The sequence below is a fragment of the Aythya ferina genome (assembly GCF_964211825.1).
Source record: "Aythya ferina genome assembly, chromosome: 4".
Taxonomy (NCBI): Eukaryota; Metazoa; Chordata; class Aves; order Anseriformes; family Anatidae; genus Aythya; species Aythya ferina.
The window spans coordinates 59544058-59564046 of NC_140300.1; the positions used below are offsets into that span (position 1 = coordinate 59544058).

Below are 19989 nucleotides of genomic sequence, written 5' to 3' on the forward strand. Positions count from 1 at the left end.
GGGCGGCGCTCCCTGCCTGCTGCGCGCCCACTCGCGGCTCCGTGGCCGCCGGGGCCGCCGCGGGGCCTCGCAGCGCCCGGCCCGGCCCGGCCCGGCCCCTCCCGGAGACGGCCCCGAGGGTGAGGGTGAGCGCGGGGCCCCCCCCCCCCCCCACGAACCGTGAGGCCGCGGAGGCCTCGCTGAGGCCGCCCCCGCAGCGGGAGGGAGGCCCCGCGCCGGCCGCCGGCCTCTCTGCGCTGCCCCCCATGGAGAGGGGGGGGCGTCGGGGCCCTCAGCGCGGCCTGGGGAGGGGCGGGGGGGAACGGGCCCGGTCCGCGGCCTGCTCGGGCCTGACGGCGGCCCCGCGGCTGGGCGCGTGTGGGGGGGGGGCGAAAGCCACGCTGAGCCCCCCGGGTGCCTCCTCCGGGCGTTGGGTTGAGGCCGGGGGGCGTCCGCTGTGCCCCTGTGTGCCGGGGGGGGGGCTGCTGCTGGGCCTCGCCTCGTGCTTTCGAAAGCTGCGGGGGGCTGGGGGCCGGGCCGTGCTGCTGCTCTGAGCCATTAAACGCCAACCGCTGTCCGTATCCCTAAGCTTTTCTCCTTCCCCTACCTGAAGGATAAAAACCTAATGCTTTGTTTGTCTCTTAGGTGTAAAAAAAGGGAAATAAGGTCGTCTTTATGACACTGATCCTCAGTCAAGTGTACCTTTTGATGTATGGTCACTAAAGCCCCCCACTATGCCAGCAGCTACCGTAGACCATAGCCAAAGAATCTGCGAAGTTTGGGCTTGTAACTTGGACGAAGAGATGAAGAAGATCCGCCAAGTTATACGGAAGTATAACTATGTAGCTATGGTAAGCGGGCACGTGTGCTGTTTATCTAGGAAGTTGCTGTAAAAACCACAACGATTTCATTTGATGTTAGTAAATTGTATCTTACCAAAGTCATTTATCAACCTGTCTTGGAAAAAAACAATGGCATTTTAATGATGAATTAACGCTTAGACGTTAAGATTCTGATCTGTTACCTCCAAAAGCTGTGCTCACTCACAGTGTTCTTTAGCCATGAAATTATTCGAGGCTTGAGAGATGCTTTACTAAAACTGAGCGCTGTGAGTTCTTGTGGGTGTCTCTTGTTAAAATTTTCCTTCTGTTCTTACAGGACACAGAATTTCCAGGAGTAGTTGCAAGGCCTATTGGAGAATTCAGAAGCAATGCAGACTATCAGTACCAATTATTACGCTGTAATGTCGACTTGCTAAAAATAATTCAACTAGGACTGACATTTATGAATGAGCAAGGGGAATACCCTCCAGGAACCTCAACTTGGCAATTTAATTTTAAATTTAATTTAACGTAAGTGTTAAATCTCTAATTACATAATTAGATGTATGGTTCTGACTTACTGATACCGAAAATGCACTACAGGCTGTAAAAATTTCAACTATTGTTATTTACCGATTGGTAAGCTTTATGCAAGGAGGTCTTTTGTCAGCCAAACGTGTGCTGTCTTGCCTCATTTGTGCGCTCTCTATCTTGCCGTTAGTAGTTTAATCAGAAACGCTAAACCGTTTCAACAGACGTTTTTAAATGATGCATTTATGTTCAGTGCAGAAGTTAGCTCTGCATTTTCATATTTAGCATTTCAAAGTACTTCTTCCTAAACATAGTTTGACTCCTACCAGTTGTTATAGAAGTGGCATGTTGTTTTTAATAATGTAGCAGCTTTTCTTGTGTTTTGTAAACAAACGTTGCTATTCATTACGCTGTTTAATTCTATAGTGGGTTGAAAGGGGATTCTTGATTTCAGAGTGTAATGCTTGCAGAGATTTCTGCTCCAGATTCTTTTTTTTTGGTGTGATACGGTGTTTGAAAAGCAAGCTTATTTTTCCTATCGGTCAGAGTAGTATTGTGACTTCGTTTCAGAACATGCTTTTTGTCAGTGATAAACGTGTAAGTACCAATGTGACTTTCCCCGCTGAATGAGACATGTATGTGGAGATCTAATTACATCTAGCAGCAGTTGACAAGGTTACTAAAGCAGCTAAAACAGTATCTTGACTGTTTTCCTAAGTAAACATAATTGGTCTGACAGGTTCTCATATGGCCTGATATAAGTATCAGAGCAAATGCTTCTCAAATTTAAATGTGTTGAAGGCTTGGGGATTTTTGGCAGCGTTACAAGCCGATCACTGGAAAACTTGATATACATGAGTTAAAATTGCAGCCTACAAAGGAAGTTTAGAGAACTGGCAGATAAAAAGATTCTTTTCAAAGTAGTCATGATTCTTATGAAAAAAGTCTGCTGCTGCTCCTCTTGATCTTCTTGCTTTTCTAAACAAGCAGTGCTGCGTCTTGTCACAGATATGTTTGGTCTGAGGAAGAACATGCTCTTTTTAGTTTTGTTTGAAGCATCCCTTGAAAGAAAAGGAAGCACAGATTTGATATTTTGTTATCTCAACTTGTTTGGCCATATAACTTGCTGGATGGCAGTTACCTCTTGGAAGAATATGCTAATCCTGCTGAGTACAGGAGAAAGAGGAGGAGGAATGGATTAATAGCTTCCAAACTGTGATCTGGGAAGAAGAGCCTGGGTTATATTTTATTAATTTTCCGTGTTTCAAAGGTCTATGGATGTCAAGCAATTGAAAACAAATGTAGTTTTCCATCCCTTTGTTCCGGATGCCGCATAGATAAGAAAGTTTAGCGTGGCCAGATCTAGGTAGTCAACTAACTGACTTGTTGTTAGTTCATTGAAGGGGTGAACTTTATACAAAGCAGTAAGCTAGATAAGAGTGGCATGAAATATGAATATTTAGAACAGGAATGGAGAAATGACTTCTTTTTGTCTGATGCTAAACTTCCTTTTGGGAAGTGGCACCATGCCAAGTGTTCTGCTCCCAAAGCAAAACAGCTGTTGACTCTTCCTAGAAGAAGGCAATTTTTTTTTTGTCATTCTAGCTAGGTCTTGTCACTATGTATTTTTAAATAGCATAAACATTTTTATAAAATAACTATCCACCTGATCAGTGCAGAGCAATAAACAAGAATAAATTTAAAAAACATATACATATATAGGCATATAAGCCATGTTTGTTTTGGATGGGTTCTTTAATGTGTTATGGAAATGGACAGGTGTTAGGAAGCTGATGCCTTAAAGCTGGAGAGCTAATGAACAGCTGTGTGAGAGGGAGGAAAAAAGATACAACACCTCTCCAGAACGTGTCTCTGTGTTCTGATGAACGATGACTTGCTATTAGGAAGTATGAAGCCTACAACTGATCTAACAATCAGGTTTGATATATTGGGTTACGTTGTCTGTTTAATTTTTGAGTATTTTTTCCATTAAAATCTGTACACTGAAGAAACTTGGCAGAATAGACTGTTGTGGACAGCAATATGAATATTGTCTAAGAAGAGCCACCTTTGCTTTTTTTTCAGTTAAGCATTCTGTGTATTTCTTATGATACAGTTAATACTTCAGAGACAAAAAAGCTCTATCCATTTCATCACAAAATACCTAAGAGTCCACAACAATGCTAGTGACAAATGGAACAAATACAGTGATAAAAGGGATCAAGCAAGGCGGCATAAAGGATTTTTTTCGCTCTCCTGTTAAGCAGGTCCTAGACCTGGCTGTTAAAGAAAAGATGAAGTTGGTGGTTTAGAGCAAAAATGGTAGGCTACCTGAACTTCAAGGGTTGAGTTGATAGGGCAAGTACTTAATTTCCAGGTGTAGTGAGAGAAATTTTGATGAGCATGTGTCTAAATATTTATGCAAACTTAAATCACAGATGACAAGATGGGTAGAAAATATAGCACCTGGGATCTGGAGTATACTGCTCTTAGTTCCATAGCAGATGTTAGTGCCTTAACTATTATATGTATTTTGGTGCAGTTTAAGTAACAGATGTTGGGTAAAATACAGGTATTCATACACGTGTTTTTCTCTGTGGAGTTTGCAAAAGGGGAGCTCTAGGTGATAGGAAGTGGAGCAGGAAGTAGGCTGTTGTTAAGGAGACAAGAACAGAGGTGCTAGGAGTGACGAACTGTTAGTGGAGGTTAACAAAAGCTGTGAAAATGGTTCACAGCTTTTATTAAAAGTCTGTGGAATGAATAGGAAAAAATGTTACTAGGTTTATAGTCACTGAGGTCTGTACATTTTGAAAATTTACTTCTTTTCTGTTTTTAGAGAAGATATGTATGCGCAAGACTCTATTGAGCTGTTAACAACATCTGGAATCCAGTTTAAAAAGCATGAGGAAGAAGGAATTGAGACACAATACTTTGCAGAACTGCTTATGACATCAGGAGTTGTACTTTGTGAAGGAGTCAAGTGGCTTTCATTTCACAGGTAAATTTTGCTTGTTAAATATTTGAGTCGCCTGCATTGATGAATTCTACAGCTTAGATTTCGGATCTGGTGTCTCACGTGGTGTACGTCTGCTAGTTTATAGTGTGTCTATTTTGTTTGTTAAGTCTGAGAAATGTATTTCTGCTGGGATACATACAGCATTATTGTGTATTAATAGAGCATACAGGGTTGTAGTGATATTTTGTTTTCATAACTGATTACATTCTAACCAGAAAACTGAACTCAAAATACATTAAACTCCTAAGCCAGCAGGTGGCATTGTATCTTTTACTATGGCAGGTGTAACTAATGGTAACAGTGATAAAAGCAAACTACTTGTAAGCAGTTCTCTAGTAAATACGGTTTGTTTCATGGGAGGGACCTCAGAATTATTAGTGAAGAGTTTTATAAAGCACTTTTAAATTTGTTATAAGTCTCCTGGGAATCTTGGTAGATGAAAATCCTTCAGTTTAGAAGAAGAACCCTTGTAAGTCAGAATTCTGTCTGTAGCAATGGATATGTTTTACCATTCCTTCCATCATGGGAACCTGTTCTCCAAGTAGAAATACAAATGACAATACTAAATAGCTGAATCTATCAAGATATACAAGATTTTCTGGTGTTAGTAAGATTTAAAATTTTAAAACTTAAGCAATAGTCATTGTACGTGCCAGAGATAATTTGCACTCTTTGCAGGCAGCAGTGCCTTTAGAGGCTCATTGCTTGTAACGCGTGTATGTTGACATCTTAAATGCTGGCTGCTAAGCAAGTCAACAAAGGAAGAACAAATGTTACAGCTTAAACTGGTAGTTTCTTTAGAGTCGTATTCTTGTTTATTGTGCATGCCACATTGGTGGGTGGTAATCCGTAGATGACAAAACTAAGGGCAAAAAAAACAACCCACCAAATTCTTCATCTTGAACAATTAAGCCTTGGACAGGAGAAATGCATGTGAAATCAGAGGTATGTAAGTCACTAAGCAACCCCAAAATACTGATTGCTTTAGCAAGGAATGTAAGATAATGGTAGAAAGTTGCACATTACCAGGAAAGTGATTCTCCACTTTCCCTGGTGGAAAGGGGAGAAAAAACATACACCAAAAAAATAGTAACAACCCCCTCCCCAATTCCATGTGAATACAGACTTAAAAGAACAAGAGGCTTTTTCTTCCTGGATACCTAGGAAGGCACGTTATATACACTTTGACACCTAGCAAAGCCATGGTGCTCTGTATGTAACTTTGTGGCTTTATGCTAAGAAGTAGAAAGGTTCAAAGGATTGCTGAAAATAATAGAGAAGGAATTTTGTATGGGGCTGCTAGTACCTGAGATTTGTTTTTCTGAAATTGCTAAACAGTGACAATTTCCAAAGAGGCTGTAAGCCTTCTGTGCATGCTGAACAACTGCTGCCAGCTGTTGTAAAGAAACATGCTGGTTTTTCATTCAAACTGTTGCTGAATGCTGAGGAATTCATAGCTTTGGCTTGCTTAGTAGAAACATTATTTCAGCTAGACTGACTTTAAGCATACTGAAGGAGGATCTTGTTGCCTAATCTGCTTACAACATCTTCCACTCATAGCTGTCTTGACTCACAGTGTGACTCCAAAATAATCTTACTTTTGCTATCTTGCTACTATGGCAGCACCTTTGGGAAAATAGTGGAACAAAAGTGCCATGAACTGTGTCAAAATAACTAGAAATGCTGAATCAGTGTCGAATTAAGTTTCTTTCTGCTTCTTAAATCCATTATTATATGTGTATTTATGATTTTCACATGAGTGCAGTTAAAAAAAAAAAAAAAAAAAAAAAGGATGGTTCAGGAAAAGAGCAGGGGTTCACATTAAGCCTGTAACAAGTGTTTGAACAGAAGCTGCCATGTAGAAGCAGCAACATCTGCAAAACATTGTTTGTCCAGCATAGGTTATTAACTTTAAGGAACCAGTGTAAGCTATGCTAATACTAGCAAAAGACCAGGAGACGTTTTTACACCAGGTATTCTTTTTAAACTGTAATTATGATTTTGTGATTCCTTAATAGTGCTATTGGACTCGATGATTCTTGTGTGTCCCTTCCAACTCGGGATATTCCGTGATTCCATACTGGTGGAAGTATAGTGCAAACTGCACTAATGGCATTGTTAGTAGTGCAATTTGCATCGCGTTTCTGGGATAGCTTTGAAGTTCATTTGTATCTGCTAAAAAGAGTTTTTTCTTATGGATTTCACTGAAAATGTCTTCAGAAATCTTAAGGTGTTCTAATTCCAGCAAATATTTGACAAACAGTGATTGTCTGCAACTCTGCTTGAAGTCAGAGTGTTTGAGGCTTTCGCACTTGTCGAAGCACGCTGATGTTATCTTAAGCACAAAAACGTGGAGGCATAGGTGAAATTCTGGGGATGCGAAGACTTCAAATAGCTATGAAATGACCACAGGTCACCAAATGTGCCACAAAAGAATAGCAAGCAGCTGTTTATAAATATACCTTAGATTGCTTGTGTTTGTTTTTATCGGTGGAAGCTTTAACATCTTGACAGCTTAGTTCAAAATCTGTTTCGTGTCTATTTCCATGCAGTAGTTTATTGAATAGTGTAAAGATTGTGCATGATAGTTGCTGGCAGTGCCCTTACTTCTGCTTCCTCAAAAAGTTTTAATTACTACCAGCCCCCAACATTTCTGGGGTCTCAGAGTGAGAGGTTGTGTTTTGGTGGTGTTTCACTTCCCGGTGTTCAACTTTCTGGAAGTCACACATTTTTTTCTAATCTCTTAAAGTTTTCCCTTTGTTTTCCGTCTGCATTTGATGTAGCTGCTTTTGCATCCTGACCTATTGGAAAATCTCTGTGTATCTACAGTTCTGTCAGGCATGAGAGAAGAGACTTTTTGTGCTGTCACCAGTTCTTACATACTGCAACTTCATAAGAGACCATGTTATTTTGTGTGTGTGTGTGTTAAAATGTACTTGGGTTGATGAGAGGGAGGGCAAGTACAGAGTTCATAATTCTCATCACAGTCAAGAGAGCTGTAGATACCTCATGGTCTAACCAGTTACAAAACACAAGGGCTCAAATGCAGGTTTTTGGGTGCTTGGTTTACTGACGGGCTGAAGTGTTGAGTGGCCACCTGTGTGCAGCCTTCTCCTTCTACCTCAGGAGACACTGTGTATATGCCTGTTAACCCAAATGTTTGGGGGAAGTTGGAAAGTTCCAAGCCATTGCATTTCATTAATCATTTGTGTCCAACTGCTTCTAGTAAAACTTAATTTGTTGGCTTGTTTCTGAGTGAATTTGTAGCTAGTTATAAAATGAAATCTTTTTCAGCCCTGTCAGCTTTTGGTTTATTTCAGAGGCTGTTTGTGCTTGTGTAAAGTTCATTGCGAATTGGCTATCTGATTATCTTTTTTCTGGATAATAAGGGAAAGGAATAATCACATTTGATCTTTTCTTGATGGTCTTGTTGCCTAGAGCCATCCAGATTGATTGAGTAACAGTGGTTGTAAGCGTGCTTATGGTGCTCTATAGCTCCAGGGACTGTGGCTAGCTGCAGTTGCTAACTTCAAGTGATTATATTAGAAACGGTGAAAGCTCTTTAAGGAAAGGAAGTTTCTGTGCTCCAGGGTATAAGCCAACCACTAATTGTCTGTTAGAGCATTAGAAGAAAACTTCACTAATGAGCAGGTAATTACATAATTGCTCATTGTGGACTTTCCTACCCTTCTGTTAACAATTTAGCAGTGGCCACTCAAAATGTTTTGAACTGAATATTACCATAGTCTTGAACCGGAGTGACCGTTCTTATGTCTGTGTAAGTTTAGGTGACAGGAGCATATTAAGTCCTAGCAGTGTACTAAAAGATTATGTAAATGCCTTGATACTGCATCATGAGCAGTAAAACACAGTTTTGTGTTGTTTTATATGAGCACAATGAGACTAAGTGCAAGCAGTTGGAACTTAAGGGATGTGGAAGAGAATTTGGTTGAGCTGACTAAATCTTAGCCCATGTTTAGGATCCAAGAATGGATATCTGATTGAATGCTGCCCTATAATAGAAGGGTAATCCTGTCTGTTAAATAAATCCACTGTTCATGTATCCCGTGCCCTCTTTCTGTGTGAAGATGCCAAAATGAATGTGTCTGCTACAATCTCCAGAAAATAAATAAATATATATGTATATATAAAATTCATCATAATTGCTAATTTATGGTAGCCTGCTCCCTCTCAATACAAACACTAAATGAATCCTTTGGCTTTTATTACAGTATTTCCTTCTTCATAGAATTCAGAAGTGCTTGAGAACATTCGTTTTCCAGTAATCCAGTCATATCTTTTTTTGGAAGGGCCAAATACGTTTTGGAACAGGAGGGGCACAAGTATTGTTTTCTTCACATAAAAAGTTTTGATACAGATGTTTTGTTTGAGTCACAAGGATGACATGTCAGGAATTGAGGGCGTTAGTAAGTAAGCTCACTAGAGAGGAGAGCTTAGTCTCTTGAGGAGTGAGAGTCTCCTTAATCTTGAAGAGCATGTTGTTGGTGTGTTCTTTTTTTTGTTTCTGCATCCTTCTAAACAGCCTCTGTTTTGCTAATGTCTTTTTTTCCTTGTCCTATAGAACAAAGAAAAGGCTTTATGCTGATACAGACCTCCCTCTCTTCCCCTCCCAACCCTGCTGCCATAGGTGACCTAATAAAATTAAGCTTCCCAACTGCTGTTTTGCTAAGTATGCTGCAAGTTTTTACGTTGTAAGACTTAGCTGAAAGTCTTTGGCTCCTTTGGTCCCTGGCCAGTGCCGCTGGTGCGGAGCATGGAATGCTGCCAGCCTAGCTTCAAAGCACCAGATGCAGTGCAGGATTCATTCAGCTTGAAATTCCTATTTAGCACATTGGAAAGCCCCTTGGGAGAGCTGCAGTCATTTGTATCTTGTGTTAATGGACTCATAGGAAAGAGTCCAGTCACTCCTTGTGTGTTCAAGACTTTCTACTTTTGGTCTAGAAACTTGTAAAATCAAGGGGATGTAGAGATCTTTGTCATATACAAAAGATACAAAAACCAATCCTCTTTACCATGAGCGAGTAAGCTAAGGCCTTAAGTCTCCCTCAGAAGTCAGGGGTCTAAGTGGGTGCCAAATATCTGCAGGGTCAGCGGTACAGCGCTCTTTGCTGATTTGTGGCTTTGGTATTGCTCACCTCACAGTTAAAGCTGAAAGGCCCCAGTCAAGATTTGTCCATATTGCAAAATTACTGGCTTTGAGTGTGATTCTCATTCAACCAAGAACAAACACGACAATGTCAACTGGGAATTTGGAACCTATGGTGGCCACCCATTCACTTGTAATGAAAGTTGTCAGCTGTCTAACTGGGCTGATTTAATTGGGGAAAGTTGAAAGACAGCCCCCTCTTCAGCACTGCTGAGGATGAACTTCACCTACAGGCATAAAAATGCGTTGGCTCTTGTGGAAGCTAATCCTTCCTTTGGATTTCAGAGAACTGTAAAAGTCTTTTCCTCGCTTTCTGCTTGTAGAGAGGAACTCCAGTCCAGGGAACCAGCTAGGAGTCTTTCTGTTTAAATTCTTGTTACCAGCTGAAGCTCCATCAGCACTACCTTGTTTCAGGGTTTGGAGAAGCTCCTACAGGCAGATCTTTTTTTTTTTTTTTTTTCTTCTTCACTTGGCCTCCTTGAGACTAAGTTAAAATGTTTTCTCTGGAAGCTGCGATGAGGCCATTTACATTATGGCTTAGTCTTTTTTAAGAGTCTGTCTAAATTGCATTGCAAATAGGCAAAATGCCTTCCTTTTAACACGTAATAGTCTTGATATTGGAAGCGAAAAGGGTGCTTTTAAGTTATTTGACTGTATTGTTTTTCTTGTCAATTTGCAGTGGATATGACTTTGGCTATCTAATCAAAATCCTGACCAACTCCAATTTACCTGAAGAAGAGCTGGACTTCTTTGAGATACTGCGATTGTTTTTCCCTGTCATCTATGATGTAAAGTATCTCATGAAGAGTTGCAAAAATCTGAAGGTAAGTAATCTGTTAATGGCTCAGAGCCAACTTTTTTTGGGGGGAGATACTTACTTACTGATACAAACTTAGGTTCTGTATTATTTTCTTTTTTTTTTTTTTTTTAAATTTGAAAATACCATTAATCAGCATTGTTCTCTCAAACTTTGTGTGTTTAGTATGAAAGGCTATTGGTAGAGACAGACAGGCAGGAGCACATGATAACTTTTATAACTGCTTACTAAACAATAGCACAATGCTGCTAGGTTTATAGCTATGTCCAGCCTTTGTTGCTGGATGATAAACCAACATTTAGAATTAATCCTTCAATCCCTGAGCCATAAGAACTGATGGGTTTCACATGCTGTTATTTCCTCATTGTGCAGTCCATTAAATGGCTGTGGTCGTCTTCACAAAGGTCATTACAACCATGATGCTGTACAAGCCTCTTGGGAAGAGGAGTCGAGTGAAGAATGTTTAAAATGGTCCAATATGGAAAAATAAAGAACAGCGTATGCTCAGGAGCAACATGTGACTTCTAGAAAAAATGCAGTACTAGAAATTAATCTCTCATGTCAGGCCATTGGGGCTGCTAATTGGATTACTCTATCATAAAACTTTGAGACTTAAGTGGACTGGAGAATTAATGGAAACAAACTATGTTGAAGGGGAAGACAGCAAAGCAAAAGATGCTACAGATGTTAACAACTTTACTTGCCAAAGAACTGTAAGAGCCTGGACTGCTGCTGGAATGAGGCACGTCACTCATCTGTGGCAATACGTGACTTGTTGCTTTTTTGGAAAGTAACCTGATCTTTTAGGCGTTCTTAATAAGAATCCGAAGAAAAAAGAGAGCACTGACTGTAGTACAACTAGATCCTAAGGAATGGCTTTCCACTTCATCATGCTAACCTAGTGATCTGCATGGGTTTGCAGTCCTCTGTGTCTTCAAGAAGCATGTCACTTTTATATAGTACCCTAGTTGTGTGCAAAGTAAGATGTGCAATTCCCTTTGTTAACCAGATTGATGCTGGAAATGGAGATCTCCCTTCTAATTAGTAAGAAAAGTTTATTTACCTGTGTTCGTCCAGTTATTGGTATAATCAGGTGGGCAAATGGTTGGTTATTACGGAACATTTGAGAAGTGATTTTTTTTTTTTCTCCACAGAGACTAGAAGAAAAAAAAATAAATGTTACCATTTAGGTGCGTTAAAGGGGTAGGGGTAGTGAACCCAGCAACAACATAAGCTTCTAATTTTCTCACTCCTAGGAAAGGAAAGGAAAGTACCTGATATCTTTGGTGGTGGTCAAGAACAGTATGTATGGTCTAACTCTAATGACCTGTATTTCCTGTCATTTAATTAAGATAAATATAGTTGTCTGCAACTTGCATTGTTTAGAGATCTGGATGTATTTTGCAAGATAAGAAAAACCTTCACAAGTCTTATTTCAGTGCATCTTAAGAAAAGGGATGATTTTTTGGAGTTAAATATGTAGTCGGCTTTCTTGCAGTAAATCTTAATCCTAACCTTCAGACTAGTCATGAGAGGAGGGGAAGGGCTGTGGACTACCCTACTCCTCTAAGCACCAGCAATGAAATGACTGTGGGACTTGTACCATACTGAGTGCAGCTTTCTGAAACACGTTGCTAAATGTTCCGCCTTGTGACTCTAAAAATGCATGTTCTTTCTCCAAAAGTATGTCACATTCAATCTCTATTAAACGGCAGAGAATTGAACTGCTGTGCAGTTGTCCTTTATTGACTTGTCTAAGTTATTTTCATACAGAAGTCACTGACTTGCTGTAACTTGTCCCTTGTGCCTCCTCCACCATGCCCCACACATCCAAAAATGAATTTTTGGCCTTGAGAAGAGAAAAATGCTTGAGGATTTAGAAGCTGTTCTTGTGGGATTAAGGTAGTTATGAATTTACAGTCTGTTACTCAGATGGACACGAGTGTATTTCAGTGGCACACAGTTGGGACTTAACTTGAGACGTTAGTGTAGTATAGGTAAAATTCTTGCTTGGTCTCTAAAAATCTTTTTATGTAGACAATTTCATATGTTTTTACAGTAATGGCAGTTCTAATAAAGATGTGTAGACCTTTTTGTAAACTTGTTTTTAATATGTGGGTTTGTACAGAGCAATGAACTCGTAGAATTGCCATGAAAATTGAGTTTGAAATGCAGTTGACTGTGGTTATGTACATTTTTGTGGCCCTTTTCTTGGAAGACTGATACTCTGAAAAGCTGGAATTTTTTATTTATCAAGCGGAAGATGGGATCTAATGCACACCTTGTGAATCATTTTAGTTTCATTTTTGTTTTGAGTCCCTTTCTATCATCCTCCTCCCCCAGTAACAAGATATTCTTACCTGGAGTTCAGAAGTCCTGAAAGAGAATTTCAGTAGCCTAATAATCTGTGGACACAGCTGGGTTTTATTCTATAATTCCTGACCAAGCAGTGGTCTCTCCTACAAGTGATGAATGCTATATTTACAAATAGATGTCATTAAAGGTGCTATTTTCAAAGCAATCTCCTGCGGGCTGCTGTTCCTGTGAATTTTGAACTACCATGTCTACGTTGCAGAGCATGCAGCCACTGTGTAAATACTGTTGAGTTCTAGTATTGGGTGGTTTTTCTTCCAAGGTATTTGAAGCTGGTGTAGTCGTACAGCTAGCAGACTGTGATGATAAGTTGCAGCTTGAGAAAGGAGAGAGTTTATAAGCAGCAAGTGGTGCCTTGAAAAGGGTGCAGGCTTAACTGCTGTTGCTAACTCCAGTACCTAATTACTGGGAGTTAGAAAGCAGAGGACATTGGGGGCTAATTACTGGGAGATAGAAAGCAGTTTTTTATCTAGATTATCTGTATAGACTAATTCTCAAACTTATGCAAACTATATTCATACCATTCGAGCTAGAATAAATCTAAACATCCCTGTACCAGCTTCTAGAGTTGGTTACTAGCTGTTACTTTGGAATGTTTTTACTGAAGTTGCCATTTTTAAAAGGAAACAAAAACCCAAAGCTATTGTCTTGAAACAGGTTAAGGGCAAGAGGACAGGCTGCCTCAGATAGTAGGTAGTCTTTATTTAAAATCATTTCCACTCTGCAACACTTCTAGCTTGCAGAGCTTATAGTAGCATTAGGGTTCATCTTTGGTTTCGATCTCTGTAGACCTTAAAGCATGTGCCATGTGCTTTAGTCTGCTTCCAGTGGCTTTATGATGTAAAGATTTAATAAAATAAAAAAGCTGTGGAAAATTGCATTCCCACATCTTACTTAGCTGCCGTTTACAATTTAACACAGTTGAAGGATAGACATATCTGTAAAACCAAACGCATCTCTGACAGGTTTGCTTCTGCAAGTGGTTTTTACCATTTTGGGGTGCTAAAATGAAGACTTGTATAGTCACTGTGCAGTTCGGGGGTAGTTTTTCCACAGAAGTTGAGCTTAATGGAAAATGAAATGTTTCAAAACTGCAGAAGCTTTACCTTTAAAAACAGCTAGGTTTGTAGCGATGTCTGCACCTTCATAATGTGTTCTTTTAAACCATGTATCAACATTCAAACCAATTACTGTTGTAAATGATTCCCTCTTTGTATGTGAGGTGCCTATATCCTTTTTGTAAGAGGTAGGCTTCATTTTGCAGGTGATACGGCCATTAAATATACATTTCTAAGAGAAAAATGACTGTCTTTGGCTTTTCTTGTCTTGGAAAACAAGCTACAAGATGATAGCTTTCTTTTTTTGTATGTTTTTTTTTCCCCCATACCCTCTTACAGCAGTTAATGAAACAAACTTTAAAGAGGTGTGTAGAGTTGGAGTGGGTGCTCTTTTCCTCCTTTTCCTTTTTTTTAAACTCTACCTCCTTGTTTCTAAATGCCTGCTGTGTAACATTTTCCTGGACTCCCTGTAGCTTTCTAGATACTTAAGGATGCTCTCAGTTTTTTGTAAAGGGAAGTGAAAAACCCTCAACTTAATTGTTGAAAGGTAAGTGGGGAGAAAAGTCAATTTCAGAGGAAGCCTAGATACTTTATCTGAGCGCCTCATTTGTAAGTACTTGAATCCTTCTGTTTGTAGAACATTATTTTTACCTTTTAAACTTTCATTCAAATAGAAGGGTTACAGGAACACCTTGTATTGTTCTTCAGCATTGCCAGTCCTCTTGATGCCTCAAAGGATTTGTTTTGTTAAGTAGCAAGATATGTTTACTGGACAGGTTGGAACAAGAAGCAGTAGTAGTTTTGTTGCTTTATTTAAGCAACACTGACACAGAACTTTAATGCAGCTCTTGATACTGAAATGTGGATTCATCAGGTGTGTATCTGTCTAGCATAGTGCCTGCTCATGCTTCATGCAAATGTTAAAATATATCTGAAGTTGTATGTCTGGTGTAACAGGTTTTCCCAAATACCGATAATCAGTTTTCAAATTTGAGTTCTGCAGCAGTTAACAAATGTTTTCTCTTTCAGGGTGGATTACAAGAAGTGGCTGAGCAGTTAGAGCTGGAAAGGATAGGACCACAGCATCAGGCAGGATCTGATTCTTTACTCACAGGAATGGCGTTCTTCAAAATGCGAGAAGTAGGTGGATGTATTGGTTTTATCTCCATAGTAGTAACTTGCTCTAACAGATGGAATTGCCGATTCTTTGCTGATGGCTGATAAGTCTGATGTATTTTAAAGAAGTCTCTAAGGGGCTTCAGGGGTCTCTGCTTTCTTGACAGATACAAGGCTGTATTTTTGCCAGAGTAAGGGATTTTTTTTTCCCCTTTCCTGTTCTGCAAAGTTTCTTAGGTGGTTGTTGCAGTGGAGCTGCTAGAGCCAGCCTCCTTTCTGAGTGACTGTACTCAGGCTGCTTTTTGCAGACCTGCTTCTCAGTTGTAATACCCAGCCAGTGTGTGCTGCTGCTTGTGACAGGCCTAGTGCCAGGGAAAGAGCAGGTCTGTCTGTGCTAGCCACTTCTGGTGTGGGTATTCTAAATACTGACTGACAGGCTGCTGGGGAGAATGCCCATGCACTGTTCATCTTGAGTTTACCATGCATAAGCACAGATAAACTAACTGAGTTTCTAAAAGATTATATATCAGTTATTTAAAGTCTTACAGAAATGGAAGTTAAGTCTTACAAGCTTTGCATATCATTGCTACTTGTCTGCATACAATAGGAAGATACTAGGACATTTTTCATGAAGGGGCTTTGTCTTGAAACAAGTTGCACTGGACAAATGCTTGGACATCTGAATGTGGGATCTGTCAGGGGATTGTTTTGATATGGTAAATGACACCAGGTGACGAATGGCAAACATTGTCTTTTAGTAAGGTTTAGTACAGGGATGTAGAAGCCTCAGCATCCAGTAATCTGGCCTTTTGTATAAAGGAGAAACTGACCACAAGTTTCTGACAGCTGCTAATGAGATAAGTGAATGATAAGTGCTGTGGTTCAATCTGCTTTGCTCATCGTAACACTCTGTTCTGCCTCCCCTGAAACTGTTAACATCGTTGAGCAGGTCATGGGCTGCAGAAGAATCTGTTTCTGGTGTGATCCAAGCATCGTAGCATGGTGCTGCTAACTGTATCATTATTATTTTACTCTTGAATTTGAAACAACATCCAAAGCAAATAAAGGGAAGGTATCTGATAATCATACCTAAAATACTGACTTTCTAGTTATTTTTTTAGAGAAAAGGTTCAAACCCATAATCATTTCTTTAAAATGCAGGTGTTAACATGGCAAATTACCTGCTTGACTTTGTCTACCCAAAGCCTCTTATTCATGGAAGTAGAATTCTGGGGTTTTAGTGAAAATCATTTGTTTAAATAAACAAAAATGGATTATGAAGATTTTTTTTTTCAGTACTTCCACAGATTCTTTCTAAATACAGCATTTCTACAGCATTACTAAGGATGCCATAGTGCAGAGATAACTATACTTAGTGTGCATTTTTAAAGTCTTTTCAGTTGAGTTAATTGTTTAGCAATGTATGTGTAAGTTAAAAATTTAGTTTTAAAAAGTGTTTAAGCCTTTCTGTAGTTCTGTTTGAACTTGGCCTTTGCTTTGGCAATAATTTGTGTCTTTCTTTTCACACTCCAGATGTTCTTTGAAGATCACATTGATGATGCCAAATATTGTGGCCACTTATATGGCCTTGGTTCGGGGTCATCTTACGTACAAAATGGCACAGGAAATGCTTATGAAGAAGAAGCCAACAAACAGTCATGACATGAAAGGAAAGGCCATCTTTTTGAGCTCCACATGCTTGTATATAGGTTTTATCTCTGGTTGAACCCCTTGGACAATAAGGCTTTTTTTTCCCCCTTTCTCGGCACACTTTCTTTTCTGCCTTTCTATGTACTAAACCTGACTGTTGCTATCACAGATTTTGATCTTAATATTGATTGATATGTATAATTTTATGGGTTACTTTTGGAGTCATAACTAGCCCATTTGTAAAGACGCACGTGTAGGATCAGTGTGGCAGAGAGAAGGGGAAAGCTAAATCAAAATGAATAGTATGGTAAACTTACTTATATTGGTCTTTGGTCTTATTTTTTTTTCCTCTTTCCCCTCCCTTATCCAAATTAACTCGCACTGATTGTAACTAACTTCCCCATTCATGTCTGTTCCTTCCAGTATGCAGGCGTTTTAGCTATTCAAGATTGTGGACCATCAGATTTGCACTTTAGAGGGCGACTGACTGAAATCCTCTGCTTTATTTCAAGTTTTGTTTTTTTTCTCTTGCCCTCAGATAGAAAACAATCATCTTCCGAGCTCAGCAGCTTCACACTGTATTTCCATGGTATCTTAACCCATAGAACATGATTTATTTGCTGCGTAATCTGCCTTTGTTCGAGCAAAAGAAACTACTGAAATCATAGTAACTGCTGTTATTTTACTAGCGTTCAGTCGTCAAACACATCCTGCACGTGTCAACTGCTGGTTGGCCTGCTGCTTTAGAACCGCTCTGTGATGAGGGAAAGAAGCTTGAAAAAACAGCTTTACACCCTTCAGGAAAAAAACAGCTTTGGCTTTAGCATTTGGCCATTTGAAGGACATTGGAATAGTAGGAATTTTGTAATGGCACACTTCCCTTGATTAACTTCTAGCTTTTATTCTAGTAATGTTATACCCCAAATATTTTTTATGAATTCATATTTATTAAATACATGATTTGATAAATTTTGAATCAGTTTAGATAAAGATAAAACCCAAAGATCTGAAAAAAATACTATTTAATTGAATTATTAAATTAGGACAATTAAATCGTGCTCTTCCGTAGCCGATACAAAGACAGCTGTTGCAGATACTTGTTGTAAAACAACAAAGTATAAATAACTTAGAGCTAATAAACTTACCTGAGGAGTGTAATGCTAGTTTATTTTTGAGTGTATCTTAGCAATATATTTTAGATACATTGTTTTAAAGGACCCTAAAGGATGTTCTTAACTCTGCATACCCTGTGTACAGAGCAGTTGTGCAGGAAGGATTTTTGGTATTGAATAGCTAAATACTAGCCTGAAATGATGGAATGTGCGACATTGTGTGCCTGTGTTTGCGTGCGCGCGTATGTGTGTTCAACACAGAAATCAATAGTAGAAAAATCTCCAAATGTTCGCCAAATTACTCTGTTTTACCTTGTACTTCAGAAAAAAAAAAACCCACAACACCAAACACCTTTTTATCATTGAGTTACGATGATGTAACTGGGTGGTCCTTTTTAAACAACAAATAATTTGCATAACAGAGGGTATTTCTTTTTAAAGCTTTTGTAAATAAAGGCCTAAAAAATGTTTTCTTACATAACAAGAGACTGGTGGTTTTGTTGCCAATTTCTTCCTGGAATGTGTGCGTTATTATCAGTTCAATTCTGTATATTGTTTTCTTTAGGCATGATAGTTCTCTTCCACTGTTAGTAAAATGATGTCGTTCATTGCTTGCTGACTGGTTCCACTTTCAGAGCAGAATTCTTTCTGTACGGTATCCATAACTTCATTCCAACTGACCTGAGCTGCAAGGGTGGTAATTACGCTTCACTGCTCAGGTATCCAAACTCCATTAGTGATTTCTTTTAGGATCATCATGCATTAGTTGAGGGTGAGTTATTTTATTTTTAACCTTGGCCATCCTTGGCTTTAACGAGAAGATAGGTGCTGTCCGTTAGACAAGCAGGATGTGTTCTTACTGCGGCATGAAATTCTGTCTTTTAGCCTTTGAACTCAAGGTATGGCAACTTCACATACACGTGGAATGAAGAACCCCTGAAATATTTGTTTTAAATTGTAGTAGCTGATACTGCTATATACGTGGTTAACTTTTGAAGGGAGTGACTTTTCTAAGAGCTTTGGGGTTTTGTTTTAAAATAACTTTTTAAATTGTGAATCAAGGGAAGTTTTTGGAGGTTTATAAAGGTGTGTGTGTGGTAAAAGTTTTAGTTCACATTGGGATGTGCTTTTGAAGTGACTGTGCATTCTGTGTGCTCTTCTGCACCTTGCTTTGCTTGTAGTTATGAACTGTCAAAGCTTGGACTCTTTTAAGCGGAAGAACCTAAACCCAAAGACGTGCAATAGGTGTGTTTCTGGTGTTCCAGCTGCTAGTGAGCATGCAGTCTGCAGGACCAGGCTGAGTTTGCATAAATCCTAGCCTGAAATTCTCATGGATATTGAACTTCAAGCAATTGTGTTCTTCAGCTTTCCTCCCATTTAAGAAAAAAAAATGTCTCAAAACCCACTAATTGGCATGAAACTAAGATTATGCTTTATTCTGTGAGAGAGTTCTTGGTCTGATCAAATGTGATTTGTCTGTGACGAGAGCTGATTACAGCTGGGAGACATCTGTGCAGTGTTCAGTTTCTGTGGCAAAATTAGGTTTAGTTTCCATTAAGGAGTGATTCTTCAAATGGTGAGTTGCCAACATTGTGAAAAAAAGTCTTTTCTTCTTATATATAGTACTGTTACTTGTAACCTGCAGAGCCTGAAATCTGAATCTGCTTCCAAAGTGGAGAGGATTAATTGCTTTTGTGGAAATAAATGTGCAGGCGTCGTTCCAGCTGTCTAGACGTGTACCTTTTTGTTCAGAGAAAGGAATTCTCTTTCCAGGCTTCTGCTCTTCCCAATCCATTTAAAATCTGTTGTTGGAGGTTTGTCAGAAGAAATGCAGTATCAGAAACTTATATTTGACTTTTTTTCCCACTTGTATTTTTGGCTTCTGGAGTCAGATGTTCCAGGAACATTATGTTCTGTCACTTTCTTAAAGCATTTAATCCCTTTCCCCATTAAAACTAGGCAAGAGGAATCTTCGAGACGGAAGAAAATCAGTCTGGAACAGATTGAAAGCATTTGGGGCGTTTTCTGTTGTGAATCTGGGGATGACCCAGAGGTCATCCATGAACTTTCCCTAATCTTATCTGCCTGCTTTCTCCAAGCTCAGGAATGATTCATTCCCTCATGCAGGAAGTGGAGCAAAAGTTCTACAAAGTCTGCATTGATGAACGAGGAACTGCTGGTTGAACTCAAAAATTGGAAAGGAAGTGTACAAAGCAGGGACAGATGAGCCAGGAATGATGCAAAGACACTGTCCACGTGTGCAGGGGTTGGGTTCAGAAAGCCACCCTCTATCTGAAGTTGAATCTGGTGAGTGAACTTCAGAATGAAAGTGACAGAATCAAACCTAGC

At 39.5% G+C, this 19989-nt stretch overlaps 1 protein-coding gene across 2 annotated transcripts; it reads left to right on the forward strand.

Moving 5' to 3' along the window:
* The first annotated feature begins 1 nt into the window (after position 1).
* CNOT7 (CCR4-NOT transcription complex subunit 7) lies at positions 2-18124 on the forward strand. 2 transcript variants are annotated; one of them, XM_084517495.1, is made up of 7 exons: positions 2-119; positions 625-830; positions 1138-1331; positions 4168-4329; positions 10194-10338; positions 14792-14902; positions 16412-18124. In XM_084517495.1, the coding sequence occupies exons 2-7, from the start codon at positions 714-716 to the stop codon at positions 16538-16540; spliced, it is 858 nt and encodes a 285-aa protein (XP_084373621.1). In that variant the 5' UTR covers positions 2-119; positions 625-713; the 3' UTR covers positions 16541-18124. The 2 variants fall into 2 exon arrangements, with proteins under 2 accessions (XP_084373621.1, XP_084373620.1); XM_084517494.1 differs by having other exon boundaries at positions 4-125.
* Positions 18125-19989: the final 1865 nt, after the last annotated feature.